This window comes from Mastigoproctus giganteus, chromosome 7, assembly GCF_048544385.1.
Source record: "Mastigoproctus giganteus isolate SK-2022 chromosome 7, ASM4854438v1, whole genome shotgun sequence".
NCBI lineage: Eukaryota > Metazoa > Arthropoda > Arachnida > Uropygi > Thelyphonidae > Mastigoproctus > Mastigoproctus giganteus.
Genome location: NC_143581.1, coordinates 44,979,465 through 44,993,054, shown reverse-complemented (window position 1 = coordinate 44,993,054; position 13,590 = coordinate 44,979,465). Strand labels below are relative to the sequence as shown.

The window sequence follows — 13,590 nt, the reverse complement described above, 5'->3', positions numbered from 1 at the left end:
GCTCATTCTAATAGAAGCAGTGCAAGAATCTCTTTCACCTCTGCCAGTGGCTACTGTCAATCTATTGGTCTTTGTCTCCCCCCAAGCTAGCAGTTTTCCGACCCACCTAACTCTCTGTTACCATTACAGTTAAACAGCCAGAAGGATTCTAGCCAATACATTTATGCATTCTGTTTCCCTTGCCATTGCAATAACTTAAACAAAACCAACTTAATAGCTTTGAGTGTTGAGTGAACAAATCTTTCTTAATGACTTACCAGTGTTGTCTCCAACATTGTTTTGTCAGTGCACATCAAGTGTTCTATGGCACTTTGAAACAAGCAGTTATTAGCAAAAAGTGTAATTCTGATACCTGGCCTTTTGATGAGTATATATTTTCATTAGTGAAAATACCTTGTCTTAGCAGAACTAAATTGCATTAATCTTATAACAGTGGAATTCACTGATTCAATGATAATTCTATATCCACTCTTAGTTAAATTTTCATTCATTCATTTTTTTTTTTTTTTTTTTTTTTTGTAATAACTGTCTGGCTACTACTACAAATAGTGCCATGCATTAGTAAGTGTTAAATACATGTGTATCAGACAGGCAGTGATGTGCTTCTGACTAATGGAAATTGCTCGATAAAGTAGAATAAACGAGTTAATAATTACCATGAAATTACAGAAACATGAAATAATTAATATTACCACGTAGTTATATTAACAAATAATCAGCAAATAATTAACAAATAATATATCTTTCTTATTTTTTTTTTTTATTTATGGTTGAGGAACAGTTCATATAAGACAGTTCCATCTGTCTGATATCAAACAACAGGTGCAAATAACATCTTATCACAGATTGAAAAGGTTATTTATGTTTTAAAAAATGTAGATTAAATTGTACTATGTAACTCCCCCTCCCCCTTTTTTTTTTTCAAAAAGAAACTTTAATATGTTTGATAATCAATTAACAAAACATGTATGAGTAACTTGTAAGGTATCCTAATGCCAATTCCCAATCCACCTTTCAGGGAAGAGCCTTCAGAATTGGTGATGAATAGAGTATTGGGATTGCACCTCACAAGTCTGTTCAATTGAAGTACCACATTTTTCTAATTAGCATTTTTCATATGATTTAGAGAACTTCGAGTCTAACCAAATCAGTGCAGAGCTGACATCTCATTTAAAAGTGTGGAATCTGCTGGATTGCAGCTACAAGACTTCCACAAAAAGAAAAAGACGTGACACTTATGCACATTTTCATGCTGTTGCAGAATTCCTCTACTCTCATTTTGATTTGATTGGTCAAATAAAAATGACAGCCAAAATCAATACCAGTCCCTTCATAAAATTGAAGAAATTGGTCACAATTCAGAAGAATGGAGCCTTTTCAAGTACAAGTTTGAAAGCTGTGTTGCTTTACATTGGCAATATATACCCATTGATTCTTATTGCACACTGTTCATATTAAAGAAATGTGTTAGAGAAGGTCAAAGTATGACCAGTCCATCACTCCATATGAAGGTGGGACTCGTCAAATAATTTGTTAAAGCACTGGATCACCAAACATATACCATATATCTTTCCGAATTTGTTTGATACAAAAGTGACAGATGGCATATTTATTGATCAACATATTAAGCAGATGTTGCAAGAACTGGAAAACAAAATGACTGATGCTAAATGAAATGCCTGGCAGTCATTTCACCTTGTAGGGAGTGTTTTACTCTTAAAATTTAGAGTGAATATTACAAAGAACTGGTTGATAGGTTGAGTGAAAATTATGGAAAAATGGGATATAGAATGTCCATCAAGCTCTATTACTTGCACTCTCATCTGGATTTCTTCAGACCAAATCTAAGTAATGTTAGTGAAGAGCATGGGGTGAGATTCCACCAGGATATATAGTTAGCGGAGAAAATATAGCGAGGAAGATAGTATTGAGGCTGTGATCAGTGACTATATTTGGTCCTTGATTTGGGATGATCAGGCTGACCACAAAAGATATTCAAATGTACATTTTTAAGGAATTTTTTTTTGATTAACCCAAGGAAAGTGTCAACTTTTTAAATCGTGATTATGTTTTTAGCTTGTTTACTTGTAGTAAAGGTTAATAGTTATTCTGTACGGAAGTTAAATATAATAAACCATTATTGTATATTTACTTCTTTAAATTCTGGGCAAATCTTTGATGCTGTGCAGAAACTAAGTTCACATTTGGAATCAACATAATCAAATTCATAAAGAAACTTGAAGAAATGCAGATAAAAAAATGTTATTGAAATTCTGTTACATTGTATTATTGTACTTGCCAAATTCTTAATTGTACTGAATATACCAGAATGTCACACATGTTAATTAGGCATTCACTGAATTGATATGGACTCTTAGGTGTCATACTATTCACAGCAATAATGCTTCAGTATATAGTTTTTTTTTTTGCATTATTTCACTATATATAATTGACTTATAACTGTAGGGCTCATTTACTAACAATGTGCTCATTCATTGATTCTTTTCCTGTTATAGATACATTTTACTTATTTCCACGTAAATCTTTGTGTTGGTAAGGTTACAGGGCACTGAATATATTTCTCATCATTAACAGTTGTTTATTTTTGTTACACAGAGCATTAAAACTATGATAAATGAATTAGCTTTCGGCTGGGTGGCAGCCTTCATCAGATTAAAATACTTTGAATGGCAGTTAGAATAGAGATGCACTGCCAGGATGGTACGTGAGACACGTGGTTAATTGTTTGTTGATGTTTGTGGCTGTGACGTATGGTGGTGACGTGGCCAGCGTTTGTCTATGGACAGAATTACTGTTTCTGTGATGGGGTTATGTTGACAACCACTGTTCCTGTTCAACGAGGTATCCGAGCATTTTATACTTAACGATTCCAACCAGGTGCGCCTTAGGTAATGGTGGGACTTGTCTACAACCACGACATTGCGGTGTGGGTCGATGTCGTGGTGGGTTGTCCAGACATGCTCGGCAATAGCTGAGTGTTCTACATCCGCCAAACGGATCGCCCTTTTATGTTCTGAGAGGCGTTTCTCGAGACGACGACCAGTCTCTCCAAAGTAGCAGCTCGTGCAGTCACGGCAAGAGATGCGATAGACCACACCACTCTGTAGAAGGGTGGGGACAGGTGTTTTTATGTTGGAAAGGAGAGAACGCAGTTTCTTGCCTGGGAGTTGGATGCACTTTACCCCATGCGATCTTAGGATTCTACCGATCTGCTGTGACAGGTTGGGGTAGTATGGGATGAATGCCCTCGTGGAAGACTCGTCACTGTTGGCGTTGCTGTTGGTCGTCACGTTGTCGCGTGCTTGTAGATCACATCTGTTAAGAACATCGATGGGGTAGCCACACCTCATAAGGTCTACTTTGACTCTGGTGATCTCTTTGCGCCTTTCATCTGCAGAGCTGGAGTGTGTCCAGGCGCGAGTTAGCAAGGTTCGGGCGGTTGAGAGGAGGTGGCCCCGTGTGTGTGCTGACTGGAAGTTGGTAAATTGGCCAGCACACATAGGCTTACGATAAACCGTCGTCTTCAAGCATGTGTCTTCGCGCCGGACAAGTGTATCTAGGTATGGTATAGAGTTGTTCGACTCCAGCTCAACCGTGAATTTTATGAAGGGCGACAGTGAGTTGAGGTGGGTTAGGAGTCGCTGACTTGAGTCTCTAGGGATCACTACGAACACATCGTCTACGTAGCGACACCAAAAGGCGATGTGATCCGGTGCGTGTGTAAACGCACGTCCCTCTAACTCCTCCATCACGATGTTTGCTGTGACCGAGCTGACAGGGGAACCCATGGCTGTGCCATGTATCTGCTGGTAGATTGAACTATTAAACATGATTGCACCCCCTGTTAAGCACAGTCTGAGGGCGGCGGAAATGTCATCAGGCGTCAGCTTAGTTCTGTCGCTGAGGGTTCCATCATTGTCCAAGAGTTGTTTTGCGCAAGAGATGGCAAGTTCCACAGGGATGGAGGTAAAGAGTGATACGACATCGAACGATGCCATGACTTGATCTTGCGAGATGGATATAGTGCGGATCCTTTCTATGAACTCAACACTGTTGGAGACGGTGTAGGTGGTCTTGCCAACTAGAGGAGAAAGAAGTCTCGAGACAAATTTAGACAGCTCGTAAGTCGGTGATCCACAGCAGGATACAATAGGTCTTAGTGGCGTGCCTTCTTTGTGCACTTTCGGCAGGCCGTAAAACCGTGGGATCTGACACCCGGAGGCACGGAGGTGATTACGGGTTGACTGTGTGATTTTCCCTTGCTTCAGCCAAGTGTTGGTGAGGATATTCACCTCTGACTCCCATCGTTCCAAAACCTTGTTGGGGTCGATGGTTAGGGGTTTGTAGACGGTAGTGTCTCGTAAGAGCAGTAAGGCTTTCGCCATGTAATCAGTGTGGTTCATTACAACTGTACGACGGCCTTTGTCCGCCGGTAGAATGACGATGGACGAATCCCATTTCAGTGCCTTGAGGGTAGAAATCTGTATACGGCTGAGGTTTGAAGAGACGGGGCGAGCATGGTGTAGAACTGCTGCAGTCTTTAAGCGGATTGCGTTGGCTACATCTTCTGGGAGGCGTGACAAGCTTGCTTCCACACCCAAGGCGATGTCGGTGATTGGTGGGTGCTTTGGAAGAACGGCAAATGTCATGCCAAGGGTCAACAAGTTTGTTTGTTCTGCAGATAACTGCTTGTTGCTTAGGTTCAATACGAAATCCGTGCAATTTGTGGGAGGGGCATTACGCTGGCGCCGAAATTGACGGGATTCATTAATCAAAGTATTGAACTTACGTTTCTGTCGGGCACAATAACGATCTGATTCTCTGACGGCCTGGCAACATAAAGTATTGATTACCTTGGTGTAAATAGGATCGGGAATCAGAGCCTTAAGGTCGGCAAGTAGGGCTGCTTTGCTCGCTGAAGCACGTTGTATGTCACAATGGAGGCAGCCGATCCATATGCGGAGAGTTCTGAAGCCGAAGTTCCGACAGGCACGTCCCATACGCTCACTAGGAAACGGTTGTTTGTAGCGAAACCCTTTCAGTATAATCCAGTTAGCTTTGCATCTATGTGCAAACCTCAGGTGTTGCCTGCTACGGGCTATGAAGATAAAATCTTTCTGGAGTCTCACGACCATATCATATGTTGGTTGGCCAAGAATAGTCCGTACATAATGGTTGTAGACAAGTCCCACCATTACCTAAGGCGCACCTGGTTGGAATCGTTAAGTATAAAATGCTCGGATACCTCGTTGAACAGGAACAGTGGTTGTCAACTTAACCCCATCACAGAAACAGTAATTCTGTCCATAGACAAACGCTGGCCACGTCACCACCATACGTCACAGCCACAAACATCAACAAACAATTAACCACGTGTCTCACGTACCATCCTGGCAGTGCATCTCTATTCTAACTGCCATTCAAAGTATTTTAATCTGATGAAGGCTGCCACCCAGCCGAAAGCTAATTCATTTATCATAGTTTTAATGCTCTGTGTAACAAAAATAAATAAATTATGAATCCAGAGCACGCAGGCGTGTTTTATTATGTATTAACAGTTGTATTTATAGACTTCCATATAAGTGAATGCTATCATATTTCCTAGTTAATCTCAGAGAAAACACAGATGTGCTGAAACATAATGCCTTTTAATGTTTTATATCTAACTTGTTACCGGTAATAAGTTTAATGGTCTATACATAAGCTACGATTATCTTTCACTGAGTAAAAGCCATCTTGAAACATTGGTAAATCCATTTTATGTACTTAAAATTTAAGTAGTTACTTATCATTTAATTTAATTCACTTCATTTCATTTTTTCTGTATAAACCATGATCTTCATTATTTCATTTCATTTCACATATAGGTTCTGGCTATGTCAAGTCGCTCATGGCTGAGTTATTATTATCAAAATAGATTTCATCTTACACCTTTGTCATATGAAACATTAGAATATGCTTCTGGTTTTTCATCAGAACAGTGTCCTGAAGGAATTGTAGCTATTTCAACAAACACGCTGAGGTAAGATTCTGAGTTATTAAAAAAATAATAATAATAATAATGAGTTTTGTTTTGAAATTTATAGTCAACATTTATGTACTTTACAGTAATTTCCCAGTTTACAAACTTGATCTTAAAAACAAGATTTTTTTTTTTTTTTTTTTTGGCCACAAATTTGATTTATGGGCTTGAAGCTTGATCTTCTGGACTTTTGCAAATTTCCAAGGTGAGATCTTATTGGATATACCTGAAGTATAAGGCCTGCTAATCAACACAAAAACACAATTAAACTAGGCTATGGAAAGATGATTATTAACCATCATATAACCATCGTTGATGAAGTGGGTAGCCACCTCATCAACGATGTATTATGCTAGTAATTCAAATCTTTTATAATAAAGATGTTTTTATTTACCTTTATTCTGTCATTATTTATCTCTTTAACTCTCTTACTTCAAAAGTAATATGATAAACATAGTATTTTTAATGTGTGTCACTAATTTTCTGTATCTTTCCCACTTTAGGATTTTGGCATTAGAAAAACTTGGTGCAGTATTTAATCAAGTTGCCACACCTCTAGAATATACCCCTCGTAAATTTATCATCCATCCAGAAACTGGACATCTTATAATGATTGAAACTGACCATAATGCTTATACTGAGAAAACGAAGCTTATTCGTAAACAACAAATGGCAGAGGTATTTTTGATGCTTAACATTTCTATTTAAGTAATAGTAAATAGTAATTCTGGCAAGAATTTAATAATAATTACCCGTGTTAAGAAAGAAAATTAGTGTATATTAAATAACTGCAATAATGCAAAATACACCGTTATTTATTTCAGACGAATTACTTTCAATTTCTTAATGTATTTTAATATGGCTATTTTACTTGTTGAAATGTAGATTCCTTTTAGTAGTGTGAGCGTTTATTGTTGAGCCCTGTGTTGATTCTTTATTCCATTAAAAGATTATTGAATCCCTTTAAAATTGTTTTAATTTTCTAAATAACATTTTTTGAATGGTGTTAATAGTTTGTGACAAGTTATGAAGAAATTGAGGAATTCTTACAAGCTCTGTATTAGAAAAGTATCTGTATCATTTGCAACCCATTTGGAATGGTTCAGGTTTGAATCTTGTTAGAGATGCAAAGTACTTAAGGCTTTTTCAGTGAAGATTAATTTGGCTCATTCGAAGCAGAGTTGAAAGGTTTTCCCATGGGGGGGGAATCCCTGTCCCCAATCCTGCAGAACAGGTAGATCTGAAATACAGAAGTTACATTCAAACACTTCACATATTTATCATCAATTTCAGCCAACTCATCATAATCACTGCACACCCAGTCCTCCATGAGAGTATAGTGGTTTGCCATTTACTGCCCAATTGGAGAGGTTTCAGTAGAATCCTGTTGAAGACTTGGAATTCTTACAGGCTTCTTCAGTCAGAACTGTAGTTAGCAGATCTCATGCAAAGAGAGTAGGGTTGTCCTCTTGCATTAGTCAAGGTTTTTCAGCATATGCAATATGCAACTCAGCCTGTAAAAACACATTTGTACAGACATAATACACTGGCACAGTATGGTTGACGTGCCATAAAACCAGCAAAATAATAACAGACTCAGTGGCTGAACATATGTCACCTTGGCTGAGAGGATAACTATACTCATAATGGGCCAAACAGAAAGAAGCTACCAGATGATATTTTAGGAAAGGAAAAATTAATCTGCAAAGAAGTTTAGCATTAGTAGAGGCATATGATGCAAGAAAGCAAGCTTATACAGCATCAGCCAAAAAAAAAAAAATCCCTTCCCATTTCACTGATCCATTCGTTCCAAATGTTTGTCTAGATCTGCCTTGAATTTATTTAAGCTATCAACGTCTACAACAGAAGTTTGTTCCAGCAATCAACTACCCACTGGCTAAAGGCAAATTTCTGCACATTTATTCTATAACTGTCTTTCCTCAGTTTGAATCTATGCCCTCTCAGGTTCTTAGTCCGAGCAAGCGGAAGTATCCCGTCAGCATTGAGCCTGCTCAAACTAATCAAAGCCTTATACACCTCAATCAGATCACCTCGCAGGTGCCTAGTCTCCAGATGCTGCAACTTTCAGAACTTAAGCCTTTCTTCATAAGCGCACCGCTTTTTTCCCCTTCACCAGTCTTGTTGCCCTTCTCTGTACTCATTCTAGCAACTCTACATCCTTCCTAAAATGAGACTTCCAGACCTGTGTGCAGTACTCAAGGTGTGGCCTGACCATTGTCTTATACAAGGGGATAATCACCTTATCTCTGCTTGCAAAATTCCTGTATGTCAATGACAAGACCCCATGACTTACTCTGGCAGCCTGTCTGCACTGCTCAGAAAACTTCATATTTGACTGCACAATTACCCCAGGTCTCTTTCATTCTCCACTACCCTGAGTATAATGCCACCCAGTTGGTACATTTCTCTGGGGTTGCCTCTACCCATATGCAGTACTTTGCATTTGCCACTTCTCAACCCATCTGCTCAACTTTTCCAGATCCTGTTGCAACATCATACTGTCATTACTGTTATTAGCAACCCTGCCAACCTTTGTATCATCTGCAAACTTTGACATTAAGCTTGATATATCTTCATCAATATCATTGATAAATATACAAAACAACAATGGGCCCAATGCCGAACCCTGAGGGACAACACTAATAACATTAGTCCACATAGAGCAGTATCCATTGATTACCACTCTCTGTCTTCTCCCACTCAACCATCCTTTTATGCATTGTAGCAACTTGCTCTTAATGCCATACTGCTCCAATTTGCACAGTAGTCTTCCATGTGCAACAGTATCAAATGCTTTCCTGAAATCCAAGTATATGATATCAAAATTATATTTTGCATCTAGTTCCTTTGTGACTACGTCATAGTATCCAATCAAATCGGCCAGACAAGAATTCCCCTTAACAAACCCATGCTGTGTCTAAATTATTACTGCTGTAATGTTTCTTTAACCAGTGACTGCATTATTTTCCGTGGAACAGAAGTCAAGTTAGGTTAACATGTGGGGAAAATTTATGAAAATTGTTCTGTTATCAGTGAAGTAAAGGTAGACAACAGTACATAAAATGAAAAATATTCACAGCACTGTTTACAAGCCATTGTAAGTTTATGTGGAAATGTAAACAGGTGGCAGGAGTTACTTATAAACTTGTAAGCCAGCATGTACAAAATGTGCATTTTGCTAATTTTTAGCTGTCAGATAGATAGGAACATGCTGTATGCTACATTGTACTAACAAGGCTGTGTTTTGTGTTACTTGAATCTCCATTACTGTCAGCAGTAATGAATGATGAGAAATCTCAGTGGTAAGAAGTGGGGCACAGCTACTATGATCTGTATGTCACAGCATTAATGAGGCTGTTAATAATAAGCATAAATAAGTCTTGATACGACTAGAGAAATTTGGGGGGTACTGTAACGGTGTCATGTTTCAGTTGTTGTAAACTCTGTTGCTGCAAAGCAGAAGAGCTCCTTATAATGTTAAACCAAAATGCTGCAACATGACAGTACAACAGCATCTTAATTTTTGCATACTGTGATGAGCATTGCTGGTTAAATATATGGAATTAAGTCCATTGGAGAGATACTTACATTCATCAGATCATTACCATTGGAATTATATCTGTAGGACAGTCTAAATCTGTGGTGTATGCCTATCGACAAAACATGGAACTATTCATTGGAAGTTCACAAACATCCTGCTCCTGTAAGTAATAGCTTTTCTAATGGATCTGTTATTCCAAAATCACTACCCTAGAACACACTGCATTTCAACTCTCAATAAAAACTATCTTTACGAATCCATCTTTTGGAAATACCTTATACAGTATAAGCATTACTTATTGATTGTAAGTTTATTTATAAATTATCCTTCTGAGACTAGGAGGAATTAGGAAATGTAGCTGTCCACTGACTTCTTCCTCTAAATAGGATTGCATTTAGAGTAGAATTTATTGTCACGTTAGGTTCAGCTGTTGAATACATTCACAAATAATCACCAAAATTTATGACTGGCCTTCCACCACAAGTTAGTTGACTCCATGGAAGATTGTGTTGTGATTAAATTAATCCATAATATAGATTATAATATTGTGTGTCAGCACCATAGCATGAAGACTGAAACTTATAAACCTGAAACTTCCATGCATACTAAAGGAATCCTGTGGATGTGCACCTCTGTGTTATTTTTAAATGTCATCATAAACATAAGAGAGTATCAAAAATCTCACTCTGCCAACTTGAAAGAAGTGAAAGAAAGCCTTAAATTATTTTACTTTGAAATTTTGCATCATTAGTTAATGTTATAAATGAAACATGTGAATTATGATATTTACCTCTACTAATATATCAGCAGTTTACAGTCAATTTTTATGCATAGATTTCGAAAATAATTCTTAAAGTTTCACACCACATCATAATTTATAAAAATTATACAAGGTTTTGCATTTACCCATAATATGTATATTTTATTATAATTTAAGGAAGCTATGACACTGATCTGATGTATTTCCTGCAAATAATAACGTTTGCATCTGCTCAGAAATAGCAGCAATGTTAGAGATCATTAACATGTTCAACCAGTAATGGAAAGACAGTTGTAGTGTGATCTGTTGCATATTGTTTGTTTCTTTTGTGTTTTTGCTTAGCATTGTATTATTAAAAGGTTTAAGTAAAAGCAAAGGAATTGTCTGAATCGCTCTGACAGTTTCTGCTATGTGTGTGGCTAGTTTACAACAAAAACTCAGAGGAAGAAAATTTACAGTATTATAAATGTGCATATTCTTTGTACTTTGATTACAAGGTTGCTGATCAGTGCAAAACTTTGGCTCCATATATGTGCTGTATTACCTGCATCACAAATTTAACAGGGGCGCCTCCATAGCCAGGTGGGAAGGAGCAGCAGTGCGTAGCACACACGCTTCTTGATTAGACCGGGGTTCGAGCCCGTCACCACCAAATATGGAGGATGCGGAAAGGTCAGGGAATGACCACCGCATATCCCTGGAGCGATATGGCCTTAGTTGCTAATGCTCCTAAAAAAAAAAAAACCAAACCAAAGAAATTTAACAATAACTGGAAAAATCAGAAATATGCCTTTTGCTATTTTTTCATGAGAAAAATATCAGGGATTACCAGAAAAAGCAAGCACAGCATTAAAAATCCTAACATGTCATAACATGTCATCTGTAGTAAGACCTGTTCCACATGATGAAGACCTGCTGATGCCATATTCCCCAAAATTATGAGACAAAGGAAGCAGTGGAATATATAGCAAGGATTCCTATAATGCAGCATTTGCTGAACTCTTCATGTGAACAGATTTGGACTGTCAGCGAGAAAATTATAATGGACTGCACTTAATTAAGCAAGAGGAGTTGAATGACTTAGTTTGTGATTTACGTTCATCTAAAGAGCAAACATAAGTCCATGGTTCTAGGTTACAACAGTGGTTAACTTTCACGAAGATGTGGTATAAAGTTAACCACTGTTGTAACCTTTCATGAAGATATGGTATAAACATAATTTTGGTATTTTTGGAATAACTGTATCAAGTAGCAGGAACTAAAATTACAGTACAGGTAACCCTCGTATAAAGTGATAATTAGGGTCCTATAAAATCTCATGTAGTGCGAAACCATGTTATACGGGACTAAAAACCAGTACGAAAAGGGGAGTTATGTTCAAAAAGCTACCAAAAATACACCCTTCTAGATTTCGTGTATCTTCTGCTCTCTTTAAAAAATCAGTAATCTGGGTTTGTTTTTGCTCAATAGATCTTTTTAAATTTCATTATATGGAACTAAGTATTTTTGAAGCTCCCTTTTGAACTTTGGCTTCCTTTCAGTCAAAAATCTGCATTCAGAAAATAAGATTCTAATTTCTCTGCTAACTTTATGCCTTCCCGTATGCTTTTTAGTGTAAAATTTGAAGTTCAGAATTTTTATCTGTGCTGTCATCTGAATTGATTTGGTATACCTCTGGTGCCATTTTCACCAGCCTCTTTTTCTACCAGTAATTCTTGAACGTCTTCAGTAATCATCTTTTTTTAGGAGCATTGGCGACTAAGGCCATGTTGATCTGTGTATATTGCCTATAAATTGCGTGCGTTCTCAGGTCGGTTTTCTGTTTTGCTGGACGAAAAACCCAAGTTTCTGGGACAAAAAAACCATACTACCCTCTCCAGAGACCAACTAACTCGGCCACATTGTGAAAAAGACCCATAAAAATTCCTCCCATCATTGACTGGGTTCAAACTCAGGTCTTTTTATCTGGTGTGGGAGAGGACAGCCATTCTACCAACTGTGCCACCCACGAGGGCATCAGTAGTCATATCATCAAATCTTCTCCTCCTACCGACTTAGCAAGTTCTACTATTGCACTGATTCCGTTTTCTGCCCATTCGACCATATTTCCCGAATGAACTGACTCTGGCCATACATTTTTCCAACACACGTTTAATGTTAACGGTTTTACTTCTTTGGGCGATAAAGCCTATACAGACCAAAATTGAAAAATGTTTTAAAGTAAATATAATGCCTTGATCTAATGGCTGAATTAAAGAAGTTGTAATAAGTAGTAGGAACATTACTTGAATCTTTTGGATGGTCTGGCTTGTTATCCAATAGTAATAAAACTTTGAAATCTAGATTTTTCCACAAGTTTAATAGCACAGAACCTAACATAGGGATTTCCCTTTTTTTTTTTTTTTTTTTTTTTTTGCATAACAACTAGCAAGTCAACAGTGGGGTTTCACAAAAAAGAATGGAGATGTTTAAAAATTACATCCAACATAATAGCAGGGTTCCCCTGCTCAAAAGCTCAAAAATACTGTGTTATGTGAGGTTTGCCACAATTTATCAATCATGTTAGAGCAAAACTGTGTTGTAGAAGTGTTATACAGGGGTTGCCTGTACATTGAAAACATCACAAAGTATTTAAAAAATATTTTGCTATGGAAGATGTCATGTTTTTCTATAAAGATATTCATGGTCTTCTGAATGAACAGGGCAAACAATCCTAATGAATGGTGTATATTTTGTGATGCCTCAAAATTTAATTTAAAAGCAGTTTCTCTGCACAATGGAAATGCATTTCCATCAGTTCTTCTACTTCATGCTGTTAGCTTGAAAGAAACATATCAAGGTATGTCCACAATCCTGGGTGCAATAAAGTGCCATGACTTCGCTTGAAATGTGTGTGGTGATCTTAAAGCAATTGGATTACTCTCGGGTCTACAGGGAGGCTTCACAAAATACTGTTGTTTTCTATGTGGGATAGATATGCAACAAAAAACATTTTGCAATGATGGAAAAAGAGGGAGGAATTTTCACTAGGAGGAGTAATATTAAATAAGTTTGGTTCTGGTTGAACCAAAAAAAAATTCTTCTATCTTTGCATATAAAGCTTGAATTAATGAAGAAATTTGTTAAAGCTCTAGATAAAGAAGCAAATGGATTCTTCTACCTAAGGGAAGTGTTTCCCGATTTTACAAATGCAAAATTGAAAGAAGGAATTTTAATTAGGCCTCA

The 13,590-nt window shown here is 37.5% G+C and overlaps 1 protein-coding gene across 1 annotated transcript in view; it reads left to right on the top strand.

Annotated features, from left to right (window-relative positions):
• The window catches only part of Sf3b3 (splicing factor 3b subunit 3), a 245,622-nt gene that overhangs the window by 145,428 nt on the left and 86,604 nt on the right, over positions 1-13,590 (top strand). Inside the window, exons 18-19 of the mRNA XM_090376877.1 lie at positions 5,889-6,043; positions 6,547-6,721. Coding sequence (XP_090233003.1) covers positions 5,889-6,043; positions 6,547-6,721 — 330 coding nt within the window. The remainder of the gene's footprint in view (positions 1-5,888; positions 6,044-6,546; positions 6,722-13,590) is intronic.